The sequence below is a fragment of the Lygodium microphyllum genome, chromosome 26 (assembly GCF_053477565.2).
Source record: "Lygodium microphyllum isolate KBCC chromosome 26, Lygodium_microphyllum_v1.1.10, whole genome shotgun sequence".
Classification (NCBI taxonomy): Eukaryota; Viridiplantae; Streptophyta; class Polypodiopsida; order Schizaeales; family Lygodiaceae; genus Lygodium; species Lygodium microphyllum.
In genome coordinates, this window is record NC_141160.1 from 93,952,319 (window position 1) to 93,966,280 (window position 13,962).

Sequence of the window (13,962 nt, forward strand, 5' to 3'; positions counted from 1 at the left end):
CGAGCGGATTGTGGATTCGGAGCTAGCAGTGGCCTATTGTCCCACGGCAGACAATGCGGCTGATCTCTTCACGAAGCCTTTGCCTCGGGCTTCTTTGCTTCATCACATGCGGTTGTTAGGTCTTCAGCCCCTCCCAGGATCTGAGAGGGGGTCTTAGTCTGCTCTATTTCAGTGTCAGTCTATCATCTCTTGGTTGTGAGCTCCTTTCAGAGTCTAGCAGGAGACAGAGGAGCTTTGTTAGTTTAGGTGTAGCTGTTTTTTGTGGCAGTAGGCCTTTAATGACTGCTTTTTGGTGCAATCGGCCAGTTTTGGCCAAGTCAGCTAGATTTTGGCCAGTCGGCCAGTTTTATGGCTGGGGGGCTATATATAGCAGCCCCCCCCCCCCCCCATCAGCCATACACAATGTTTTTCGCAGGTTCAGCACAATCTCTCTCCTCTCCCGCTCCAGCATTGGTTCTGCCTTTGTTTCTAGCCTGATCTGGTGCCCTCACTGACGCTTCGGGCTGCGTGCAGGGGCTGATCAGTCCATTTCAGTGTACTCAGCATTCATTTCAATCAGTGCAGATTTTCTTCCTTCATTCTCTGCTTTCTCTCTCTCTCTCCTCTGTGTTCGTGTTTCTTCTTCCGTTGTGCACTCTCACACTACCAACATGGAGGCTTCCCCTCTCGAGGCGGATCGTGCAGCATCTTTCTTGATGCTATCATGGCGGTGACTTCTACCTAGCTCTTCCAATTGGGATGGTTCCTCCTCCTCTTCATTCCTTATGGTTCTCGGCACCACACGAAGACCAACATCAAACTCCTCTTCCTTCTTCGGCATCTACATCCAGGTTTAGAGGGGGTTCCTACCCTTCTTGGTATTGGATGAGAAAGATAGATGTGGATCAAGCAACCTGGTGAAATTGCAAGTGTGATTTCACAATCAACACACAGGCTAAAACAAATTATCAAGCACCATTGTGGAGCACCACACAATCAAGGTAGCATTTCCTTATTTGGAGTAGGGCAGCTAGATGAGTAGGTTGGAGGCAATGATATTAGTAAGAGTGATGTCCATGTCCCTTACTCCACACAACTTAGCAATGATGGGATAGAGAAGAACGAAAAAAGATGCTAGGAGATTCTCGTTGCCATGCCCCTCACTCCACGTTTTGTCTTTTGACTCATTTAGGACGTCCCCTATTCTTTCACTCTTCCCTCTCCTCTTCTTTCTCTCTTGCATACAACTTACATTAATATCAAACCAAGAATGGTGTAAAATAGCTCATGTTTATATTTTTCCTTCTTCTCCAAAGCTTGCATATATGCACATATGTCCTCACTCGAATTGTAGCTCTCATAAGCATATAAGCTAGTATGTGAAAAGAAGAAACCCTACCTAGAGGCCATGCTTTCTTTGTAAGAGATTTTTGAAGAAAGATAGTGTGTGGGAGAAAAGCAACTAACCAATGCAAAATGTATGGAGGCAAAATGATCTTACGTTCATGCTTTTTATGTGCACACGTTCATCCTTGCTCTCCGTATAGTTTCGTTTGCAATTTTTTTAGAGAAAGGAAAAGTGAGTTGTTTTTGAAGTTCACTCCTTGACAAATTCAAGAAGTGCTTTTTCTTATCACTGACCAATTCTATTGGACACCCAAAGCATGCCATGTTCATCATTATACGGTTCCTATGTTGTATAACCCCATTCTAAGGAGAAGAGTTAGTAGAGGTGAATTGGTGGGTGATGCCATGCTCGTATAAGAACTCGGAGAGCTTGTTGGAGATGTACTTAGTACCATTGTTACTCCTCATAGTATGTATACGAAGACCAATTCAATTTTACACAAGGCGCACCCAAGCAAAGAAGTATGTGAAGACATTAGATGTATACTTTAAGAAGTAAACCCACACATATCTCGAACCAAAGAAGTATGTGAAGGCATTAGATTTATACTTTGAGAAGTAAATCCACACACATCTCAAAAAAGTCATCCACAATAAAAAAGTAGTACAATGTGCCATTAGTAGTGCTAGTGGATGCTAGCTCACACAGGTCAATGTGAATCAACCTAAGGGACCCTTAGCTATATGAGTGGTTTTTTTTAGGGAAAGCTATGTGGTGTTGTTTCCCAAGCCGACAAGCTTTACAAACATCCTTGGATAGTTTCAATTATAGAAGGCCCTCAACTATTTGATAGTCTGATAGCTCATAAAGAGAGTCATGCCCAAGGTAATTTCTTAGGGAGAAATGCTAGAGACGCTTGTCATTTTTCAATTCGCTAGTTGAAGCTAGGACCTAAAGCTGGTGGGACTTAGAGTTCTAAGCAATTGGTTGGGAGAGGAATTGGGTCATCAATAGAGGCCACGAGGTTGTACCTTGCCACAAGTAAATGCTGATATTCAGCCAGCTTGACCTTAAGGTTATCCTAGTTTGAAATCCTAAATTCTTGGAGGTCAAGGTCGACATTGATATGAAGGGTCCTATCACGAGCCGCGTAGTGGTCAATCAAGTGTTACCACTACTCAAATGCAAGGTCAAATTGTTGAAGTTGTAGGATTTCTTGGAGCTCAAGATTGAGACTGATATGAGGGTCCTATCCCAAGCCACATAGTAGTCAATCAAGTGTTCCCACGGCTCAGATTCAAGGTTAAAATGTTGAAGTTGTGAGTGGAATTCAAGAAGCAATCCTTACATTAACTCAACATTGCTAAGGAATTACATGCCTTCCGAGAACGGATAACCTCAGGGAGAACAAGATGAGGGTTTGGTTGGGGCTCCAACCTGGTCTATAGTGTCCCACAAGCCTAAAGCAAGGTTGCCTAAAGAAGGAAGGAGTGCTAAGGAAAAGCTAGAGTAGCATAGAGTACTGTAAGGGTGCTAGTCTAAGTATGTGACCACCATTGTGCACGTTCATCAATAAGGCTTTGCCAATGAAACTCATAGTGAGGTGGGAAAGTGGTCCTAGGAAGGGATACATGAGGCCGCCTCAAAATGGTGGCTAGAAGTTCCTATGGTTGAAAATGTAAGGAATTAGAGTTAGCAAACTACTCACCCAAACCTTTAAGAGAATTATAACGCTAGAGAGGGGTTGTCCACATGCTACATGTCCAATGGCATGCCAGTAAGGTAATTGTGTACAAAAAGGAGTAGGGGCAATCGATGCAGTAGGTGGAGGCATAGACTTGCTCAACTATTTAGGGGAAGTACCACTTGTGGATATAGCCATGGCTTGTGGTGGTTTCTCGACTGGAATATTGAGCCTTAGTACGGCACTCCTTGTCTGCATGGCCCAAACGGTGGCAGTGGGTGCAAAACCTATTCTTTTTAGGGAGTTGCCGCCAATGGGGTTTAGATTTTTTGGTTCTTTGGTCTCTTTGGTTCCGTTTGAGGAAGGGGTATCACCCTTGTGTTATATTGTCTTCCATTTTGAGAGTTCTTGCTACCTTCAAATTTCCCCCTCGAAGAAGTGGTTTCTAGAGCCCCCTTTGAAAGTGCGAATGGAGGACATCTTGTGGGATTGATCATGTAGCCTTGTGTAATGCAAGAATTGGCATTCAAACTTACAGAAGGTTGGCAATCAAGGTAACGAAATGATGTATTGCATAAAGTGGAAGTATTTAGAAGACTTCTTGTTTAAAAAGAATGTAACTTGATCATCATTTGAATTTGGCGAACCAATAGTCACAAACTCAATGAGTATATTGCCGATATTTGGCCAACTTGACTTTCAAATCATCTCCTTCCTTAATGGAAAACTCTTGCAACTTATAATTGAGATTGATACATTGGGTTTGATTTCTTACCACATGTGGTCAAGTAGATGACTCCAACAATCGGATGCGAGGAGAAAGTGTTGTAACTCTGGGTGAAACTTAGTAAGTTACCTTGCATTAACTCCACATTTGTTGTAGCACTGTGAGCTCTTCATTGACATATATATGTTGAGGGTGGGCAAGCACTGAGGGTTGGATATAGGCTCTAAACCAACCACTAGGTCCCAAAGACCTAGGCTCAAGCAATTGCTGCATAAGGTTAGACCAATCAGTGAAAGTAAACCTATGAAAACAAGTCTTATCCACAAAGGCATTTTTGGATGAAGCAACTAGAGTATTAGTGTTGAATGAGCAGGATGTACCTGGTGGGGTGGGGGAAAGGAGTACACTTGGGGACTAACCCCAAAGTGCCCACCATGCATGTAGGATGTGTGCACAGTGGATTCATCAATGGGTGTGGACTCACTAGGCATGGGCATGGTAGCGCAAAGTAGCCCAAGGAGGGTGGATAGGCATATTGTGAGTAGAGGATGGAAGTCCCTATGTCAGAGTAACCCACGGATGGTGGGATGGTGCACCATAAGCAAAGGATGGATATCCTTGCATCTGAGATGCTGATGGAATGGATGGTGTATGCCCAAGGGGAGTGAGGGGAATACCAAACACAAGCATCCCAAGATAACTAGATATGGTCACTTGTGGATTTGTGGGAGGTACAATGTTAGTGGGTGATATTCTTGATAACAATGAACGAGGGTGCAAAGTGGCATTCACTTGTGGGTAGCGAACATGTGGAACTGAAAAGAAAAAGTGATAGGAATGAAAATGGATGATCTTAATCCTATTATGGTTAATGTAGTCGGGGAATTGGCGTGGCAACGGTCAAGGTGGGCTGGACAGCCACTGAATGGTGTGGGCTGATGTCTGAACCTGTGGAAAAGGGATGATCAGAATGACTAGGCAGCCTCCTATTTATAGATGTAGATCCTTCAAATTTAGGGTTTCCGCTTACGGGACAAAGAAACTCTGGTAATCTTTCAGTTTCAGGGCTGTTTTAAAGAGCTAACGAAGATTTAATATTTAAAGCATCTTCTTTTAGCTTGACAAATTCCCCCTTCGCCATCTCCACCCTGGTCCCATGTGCATGTGTGGGCGTGCACGCGCGCGCACACACACACATTGTATCCCTCCTTTGAGTGAAGGCAATACATTGGCAAACTTGTACATAGCCTCTAGAGGAAAATGTCTCTTTTTGCAACAATTGTTAATAAGGTTCAACTTTCTCTTTCGTAGCATACAAAGTACCTTGCTTCAAAACTCAAATTGTTCTTGTATTAAATGTATATTTTGAACTTGTATTCTATATAACCCACCAATGTTTCTATTTTTGGACAATAGCCGATGTTTTTTAGTTTTCATCTTTCATTTCTAACCTTTAACTTCAACTTCTTTTGGATGGCTTTGCATGCTTGTTTCTCTTCATTAAAGCCAACTATAGTGAGAGGATGCATGGAGTCGCTCAAAGATTTTTGTAACTATGAAGGTACTACTTGTTAGATATGATCAATACCCCACCCTCGTAAGGTGCCACCAATGATCCATGGTACTCAAAATTTGTAAGGCCCCCTTATGAGAAGAAGCCATGTGTGAGCCCGGAAAATGGTTGGATCCTAACTTGTATATGAAATTAGGTCTATGTGATCGGATGGCAAAAAGGTGACTTTTGTGGATCTAGCCTTTGGCTTAGGTAGAGTGGTTAAGTTGGGAGAAACTCGAGGCACATTGCTTTGAGTTGTGGGGTGTGGTAGTTATTAGGGATTCCTATTTTGGGTCCATGGAATATTCCTTGGTTGACTAACAAAGGTTAATAATATGGTATGCTTGTCAAGCCGATTTGACGCTCTTTGCAAACTTTGAAGGGGGGACCATCCATCCCCCCCCCCAAAAAAAAAAAAAAAAAAACGAGCCATGATCATATATCTTTCACCCAGTTAGAGTTCTCCGAACTAGCCTTAAACTCTTCATCTAGATTTTGTCTAGATTGCCATCTAAACTTGAGAGTTGAAGCGCACAGGTAGGTAGAGCCATCTTTTTTTTTCGAATAAAGTGTGGCTAATTATATTACTTCAAAAAAAACCTTGAATACAAAGAAGTACCCATGCTCAATAGACTAGCTGGAGCTGATGCAAAGTCATAGATATATCAAATATACAGGCCTCTCAGGGTGGTCTAGGGGGGGATGGGGGCAAGAAGCCATGGAGGAGGGATGTATCGTCATTTGGGGCTGCTTGCCTGCTTCACGAAAAACAAGTCTTGGCAGCCCCAAGTGTGCATGAAGTGAAAACAGAGCTCCTGACGAGCTCGAGACTCACCCTAAACCTGTTTCCATAGTCTGCGAAGAGAGTGGATGATGGAGGTCCAAAGCTCTGCCAAAGTCGCTTGTATAGAAAGTCTCTCTCCTCCAAAAACCTCCTAACACAGCACCTTTCAGATATGCCATCCAGTGAGACTTCCTACGATCTCCCATACCTCAGAGCCGTCTGTTGTGGGCTCCAGTACTTGGCAGATAGGTAGAGCATCCAAGTCGACTACTGCACACGACCCAGGCTCAATAAGGAAGATCGTGTCTTGCATTCGAGCCTCATACAGAAGGTGATGACCCTGGCTGACTGCTTGCCAGCCGAAAGCTCCCCATGAGATACATCCAAGGTTGGGTGTTATACGGTGGAGGATGTAGCATGCTCCTCTCCACACTAGCTGTGCCGCCTCACACGTCCAAAGGCAATGCTTTGGAGTTTCTAGAAACTGCTGTGTGCAACGTTTACATCCTCCATCCTTTTGCACATGGGCTAACCAACTCCCTACCGCCAAGCCTCCATGTGCCACTAGACATACGAAATACGATACCCTCCTCGGCCTCCAGCTGTCCCATAGGCGACTCCAGAAAGTCCATCGGAAAGTATCCGTGATGTTGTGCTCCGCCCAGTACCTGCTACGAGACGGCGCCTAGTCCATGTCCCCTACATTAGCACGTGTCTGCCAATCCTAGCTATGTACTCCAGGAACCTCAGTGGCTTCTTGGCGACCGCAGTGGCCCGGCCATAGCCACTCTCCTAGATCCCATTCCAGCTCATCAAGTGGTCTGCCCTCCCAAATCCAAAGGCACCACTCCCAAAGCTCCTCCTAGAAAACATAGGGGTCCAGATACCATGTCTTCCCCTGAAGGCCCACCACTCGAATCCTCCTCCACAAAAGGACAACTATCCCCTCATCCTACTATCCTCTGTCAAGGGCTAGACGCCCCCCCTCCTGAATGGTGAAGAAAGTTCCATGCGGGGCGCCGCCCACTCTTCCTGCCACCTGTAGGGGGATACCTGTCAGTGAAAACTTAGCGGCCCATACCTCCCCAAGCTCTACCATCTCTCATATCGGGGAGCCATGCCACTCTTGAGGTATTGCTGCGTCGATCTGCCTTCTCCTCAACTCGACTCTTCTCTAGTAGTCTGATGCCCGCTGCAACACCTCCTCATCCACCAACCTGTACTCCTCCCGCCAGGTCCTTATGGTATGAGCCGGGCTAGCCTCCCAAACATCCCACTGTATGTGGGGGCGCTCGCCGATCTATACCCACTCCTAATCTCGGACTTGGGGGTTCCAAATCACCGGCTGGCGGTCTATCTCCTCTTGGCAACCTGGGGGACTTTGAATCAGGGCATTACAAAGGCCCTGCCATACACGAAGTAAGCTACGTAGGAAGGGGGGTCTAGGGGGCTTGATATGGACCATCGTGAAGATCCATCTCAAGGATAGTCTCCAAACCCCGCCAAGCCTCGTTCTACACTCGTGGAGAGCCTCTTGCAGTAGGACCTTCCATGTTTTCCCTCCTGGTGTGAGACCGGGGACTACAAGCTTGCCCAAAAGGGCTATACTCTGATACTTTGGTTCAATGATCCCAAGCCCTTCCTCTGACCGATGCCGGATGTGGAACCGTCCGACCTGGCCTAGAGAAAATTCCACACTAGGCAGCGAAGCTAAGCAACACTGGACGAGGAGAAGCACCAACATGAGGCGATGTACCAAGCCATCGCTAGGAGGACCTAGTTGAGCACCAGGGCTCGGCCCGCTAGGGAGAGGTGAGCAGTACTCCAATAGGTTCAATGATCCCAAGCCCTCCCTCTGATCAATGCCGGATGTGGAACTGTCCGACCTGGCCTAGAGGAAATTCCGCACTAGGCGGCGAAGCTAAGCAACACAGGATGAGGAGAAGCACCAACATGAGGTGATGTACCAAGCGATCGCTAGGAGGACCTGGTTGACCACCAGGGCTCGACCCGCTAGGGAGAGGAGAACAGTACTCCAATAGGTTAACTTCCTCCGAATAGAGTCAAGGACTGGAAGAAACTACTGGGCAGGGGTGATGTCAAGTCCCACCTAGAACCCTAGGTAAGAGACGGTCTGCCCTTTGCACACCCATCTAAATCCCAAGTGGATGCCACACTCCGTATTAGAATCCAGGTTTGTAAGGAAACCAACCGACTTCCGCGAGTTGATTTTTGCTCGCGCTGCAATACAGAACACCTCGAGATCTAGTCTCAGTCTCTCCAGCATCAACTCATCGTCCTCTATGTAAAGTGTTGTATCATCTGCATACTCTAAGTCTAACAGCTTCGTCTCCTCTCTCACCGGAAGTCGGAGGCCACGTAACCCGTTCACACGTGATCGAAGGAAGTGAGACATCGCCTCTGCAAAGAGTAGGAACAGATATGGGGCCAGTGGGCAGTCTTGCCGTGCTGATCTCTCCAACTGAAACTCCTCCCCTCTCCTGCCACCTATGAGAACCTTGCTTGTAGCCAATCTATAAAGTGTGGAGACCCCATGGATCCATGCTTGGGGGAAGCCCAACCTCTCCATGGTGCCATCCAAGAAGTCCCAGTCCACCCTGTCATAGGCTTTCTCAAAATCTAGGTGTAGTACAGCCAATCCTTGGCCATCGTGCTGGGCCCACTCTGTCGCCTCAAAGAAGGTAAAAACATTGTCTAGGATGCTCCTATCCTGGACAAAGCCTGTCTGTGTGTCATGAATGATGTCTGGAAGCACGAGGCGGAGTTGCCTACCAATCATCTTTGCCAATGCCTTGTAGGCAACTTGCAACAAGGTGATCGGTCTCCACTGGGATAGCTCCAACCGGTCTCCCCCTTTGGGAAGGAGACTGATAAGACCTGCCAATAGACTCCCTGGCATCCAACCTGAACTGAAATTCTCATGGAAGGCCAGCAGTAAGGGGTCCTTCACTACCTCCCAGTAGGTGGTGAAGAAGGCCTTAGAGAGGCCATTCTCTCTCGGGCATTTCTGCCCGTCCTGTGTGTGGAAAGCCTTCTCTAATTCCTTCTCTGTGAAGGGGTCTAGGAGGGAGTGTCCCATCTCCTCTGTGACGAGGGATGGGTTGTGATCCCAGACCTGTTGTCCTCTGGCTAAGTCTATCTCCTGCTAGAAAAGGCGTGTGTAGTAGTCAGTGGCAATCTCCATCACCTCATCTGGGCTACAGCGAATCCCTCCTTACTGATCCCAAAGGCTACGTATCTGCTCTCCTGAGGTGCGGGGCTGGTGTGCCTGAAAAAACTCCCTGCATATCGTGTCCCCCTTCCACACCCAAAAGGTTGTTGAGGTGCGGAATGAGAACTCCGAGCGCCTGTCCTCTAGGCCGGTGATGGCTGCTCGTGCGCACAATTCCTGTGCGTGGAGGATGGGATCCCCTGGTGTCTCCTGTAATAATCTCTGCGTGGCTGCTAGGTCTTGCCGGAGTGCTCTCTCCTCCTCTTGGCTCTCCTGCCTGGCCTGTAGGGCTGCCTCCTGGCAGATACTACTCAAGATAGAGCCATCTTGTATTAGTCTCTTTGAAATTAAAGAAATTTCTAATCTTCTCTAACTTTCTATGTACTCTCTATTCCTTGCCTGCTGTGTGATTTTTACAATAGTAACTCTTAACTCTTGCTAGCAATCAATAGCTACTAAATAGTGAGTGTAAGGTGTATGTTTGGTAATGTAAGCATCTAATTATGTCAAGGCTCAAGTAGTAGCTTATACAACATACTACAACTATGCGTGCACACACACAGATGTATTCCTCCTCCCTCTCTCTTCCTTCTCTATCCCTCTCTATTTCTCTCCCCACCCCTCTTTTTCTCTCTCTCTTTCCCTTTCTTTGTTTCCTCTCTCTTTGTTTCTCCCTCCCCTCTCTCTCCCCCTCATTGTTTCTTTCACTCACCCTCCTCTCTCCTTCCCTTCATCTCTCATTTATCTCTTCCCCTCCCTCTTTGTTTCCTTTCTTCCCTTTGTCTCCCTCTTTCTCTCTTCCTCTCCTTTCCTTTTTCTCCCTCCCTCCCTCTCTTTCAATGTATCTCTCCGTAAATAAAAAGAAATAAAGAAAAGAAGAAAACAAAAAATAATGTAAGAATAGGCAATGTACATACCTCAAAGGCTCAAAGATAAAACCCTTTGTACCTCCTTTTTGCGGCTTCCCTCCCTTCTCTTTTACACCCTTCTCCTTCTTCTTCATGTATGGCAGTGGCAGTGGTGATGAGCTCTCCCTCTTCCTCTCCCTTTCCCTCTCAAAGCATTGAGCTCTCTAGCTCTCTCTTTTATTCTCCCTCATAAATGTTTGCAGCAAATGCCACGCTCAGGTTTTTGACACTTTTTTTTCTCAGAGCAACATCCCTATTTGTGTCACTTAAATAGCATAGACAAATATGCCATTTCAGATCAAAGCATGTTTCCATTTCCCCAATTTTGAAAATTGTGGCCACTGTGCACCCAACAATCGCTCCAAGTAGTTTATTGCATTGCTCCTTCAAAATATATTCTACACTAACATATGCATGCACTAGGATGCCTAGGTTTGCCATAACATGAACTGCCTTTCTTGTGTGCTGTCAACCTAAACAACTGACAATGCACAATCCTGAAAAATAACAGATTTGTCCTTCTTATGATGAAGAAAAGGCAAAAAGAGGCAATAAAGTATGTATTTCTATCATCAAAGTTAAGGCAATTAAAGTCTGACTTTTCAGTTGTTTAAGTTTAAGGCAATAAAGTAGGTCTTTGTAATCATTGAATTTAAGGCAAAAATAACAACCTTTGTTAGACTAATAAGTCATGCTACTTGTGCAGATCCATGAATTTGGCCAGGCACCACTGCAGCTGTTTCTAGAGCCACATCCAGCAAGGTTGACAAAATCTACACCATTTAGCAATGCTGTCATAGATGGAAGTGTTCTATATGGAGAAGTATTCAGGGGTGTGAACCCAAATTTTTTTTCACGCATTAGGGCAGCTGTTACTGCTGTCAGCATTAAAGAGAACACTTATTTTGGCTTGCTGAGATCAAGGACTCCAAATCCTTTAACCATCATGGAAAACTCTGAATCTGTAGAAAGTATTTCAAGTCATTCTACCCCTGACTCTTTAATGTATCAAGAGAGGACAGAAGCTGAGGATCCGAACAAGAGCTGCAGAATTCAAGCAGATGCAGGGTTTTCACAGCAGCAGAGATCCATAAGACCTGCAAGCTTAAAGGCCTCAAACGAGGAAAGATTCTTAAGGCTGGGAAGTGCTAAGTCTGTTTTTCAAAAATGGGATTACTGGTCCCCAGGTTCATATTCTGGGACAGAACTAGATAATTTGGAGTGCAATACACCTGAAGTACTTGACTTAAAGAAGGAATCTGAAAGCTTGATTTCGCTAGCAGGTCTTGCCAAAGGAACTCTTATACTGGATAATGTGGTGACTGTTAGAAAAGAAGAATGTACTGAAGATGCCTTCAACAAGGTGCAACTCAATGATAGAATGCTCAGAGATCTGTTTTCCAAGTCAAAGTCACTACAACTTCACAGAGGTCCAGTAAAAGCAGTCATTCTCTCTGAGGAGAATGCCTCTGAATCCTCGACTTTGTACTCTGCAGGCCAGGATGGATTCTTGAAGGTAAGTATACTGTGTACTGTAGTGAGATGTGATAGTATGCCTGATTTTTACTCTGAAGTAGTCAATTGTATTCTGAACTGGCTAACTGATTAGAAGTTGGCCTGTTTTCCTGTGCTTATATACAAAGCCATTGGTATCTCTCGCATCTGTTTACTTGTATGGCCGCAAGTCCTATGGGATCTCAAAAATCTTGTAGTATATATGGACTGCTGGTTGATTGTTTGTACTCACAGGTATATTCTATCAGAGAAGGCTTGCAAATGAGGGCAACAAGGCTTGGTAACCTCCCCTTATCAGCATTGGCACTTGCTGGGAGCTGTGACCAGTATCCGGTGTGTGATCAACAATAAGAAGACATATATGCAGTTATGCATATGCATGTACACAGGGACATATGTCTTTTAATAGTTGCATATATATCATTGCTTGTGCAGATAGTCTTGGCTGGCTCGTATGATCATTGCCTGTATGCTTATTCTGTTGACTATGGGCGGCAAATAGGGAAGGTATCATTATTCTGTTGGAAAAACATTTTGAAGGTACTGCAAAACTTGCATGTAGAGCTCTAATTGAAATGCTTGCCATTTTCCTCTTTTCTCCTTTTTGGGGTTCGTTTATTTTTTGATTCCAGATACAGGTACATGAGGAGACTGTTTCATGTGTCAAGTTAGTTGATCACAGCCTTCAAAGATTAGTGACAGCATCATGGGATGCTACTGTCAAAGTATGGACCATGGAAGAAGGGAGAGGTGGTTGGTCAACAGGCTTTGGTATGGTTTCATCAAATAATGGACCTGGTAAGCCTGGTCTTTCTACTCAGCAAGTATAAAGAAAACTGTTGATCATAATGATAAAAGACAACTTAATTCCTTCTAAGTTTTTCAGTTTTAAATTGACCATTTGCCTTCGCTGAGATTTGTCTGCTAGAATATCTTTCACTTTTTTTTTCCCCGTGACAGCATGCATACCAGAGTGTCAGTTTCTTGAACATGAAGGGGCTATTTTTTCACTTGATGTGGAGCAGAATGGGTATCTTGCAGTGTCAGGTGAAGAAGATGGTAAGTATCATTTTTTCCATTTCAAGCATTCCTATTCTCACAATGTTTTCTACCTCTTGTGCGAGCTGTTTAAAGGACTCTTCAGACTAAGGATGTGTTCTTATGGGGTTCCCATGCTAATCTTATATTGAAGGTGGATAATTTTCTGGAAAGCCAGTCACTTTATATGACCATTTCCTTCAAGTGGCACCAACCTATTCAGAAGTCAAATTCAGTTGGGTTTTTTTTTTGAATAATCACAAGGTAGTACAATGAGGTTGGATCTGTATTTTCACTAATCACGAGGTATCTCTAGCTGTCATCTTGCAGACAGAGTAATGGCATTTGAGTTCTATTGTAGAAAACATTCAATTATAGAGGCAGATGTTGTATATGGAGTTCTGGGTATCTTCTGGACACAGGGTTGGTGGACATGCAGCATAGAAGTTGTCTCATATTTGCTACTGAGATGTTGGTACTGCATGAGTATCCTAGCAAGTTGGGCTTTAGGGAGCAATTTCTCTCTAGATTCTAGTAGCATACAAGGGAGGGACGTTGGCTTGATGTTTTTTTTCCATTTAATCACTTGGCACAACTTTTCCGTAAGTACAGCACCATAGGAGCTACTAAGCATTGCAGAAGAGGGTTTATTTACATGTTTACACTTGGTTATACTCCTGCAGACCTGATGGAGACATCATTCAGACTCTTTGAGACACTGCATTCACTACTATCAGCTAGCATGCATGCATTCGTAAACTGGTAGAAAAGTCCTCAGGATGCTTTGTGGGGATGGAGAGAGGGTTTTCACTTGTTACAGGTGTGGATGGAGCGGACCTCCAGATAGATACTGAGCAAGCTTGGCCACCTCAATTCCCCTTCTAAGCACTCCTTTGTCATCCTCCACATATGTAGAGAGCGGCCCTCTACAGAGACCAAGCCAAGCCAAAGAACAAACATATGCTTATTCATGAGGGAAATTCACCTTCCCCATCATGGAATGTGACATCAATATAGGTGGGTATTTAAAAACCAGGTAAGAGGAGACAACCAGAAATATAGACATGATAAAAGAAAATTAGAACACTCAGTCATAGTATCCATAGATGCAGAGGTTTCATGTCAATCTATACCTCTGTATAGTGCTTACCTTCTGATTATAAAACCTAGAGGAATTGAGGCTTGCATACAA

The 13,962-nt window shown here is 44.8% G+C and overlaps 1 protein-coding gene across 3 annotated transcripts in view; it reads left to right on the forward strand.

The window, feature by feature from the left end:
• The window catches only part of LOC148013550 (uncharacterized), a 201,815-nt gene that overhangs the window by 151,511 nt on the left and 36,342 nt on the right, over positions 1-13,962 (forward strand). For 2 of the 3 annotated variants that reach the window (XM_087667553.1, XM_087667555.1), the window contains 5 exons: positions 10,924-11,733; positions 11,967-12,065; positions 12,168-12,239; positions 12,365-12,530; positions 12,693-12,791. In XM_087667553.1, coding sequence (XP_087523679.1) covers positions 10,924-11,733; positions 11,967-12,065; positions 12,168-12,239; positions 12,365-12,530; positions 12,693-12,791 — 1,246 coding nt within the window. The remainder of the gene's footprint in view (positions 1-10,923; positions 11,734-11,966; positions 12,066-12,167; positions 12,240-12,364; positions 12,531-12,692; positions 12,792-13,962) is intronic. The other variant, XM_087667554.1, reaches the window with a different exon arrangement.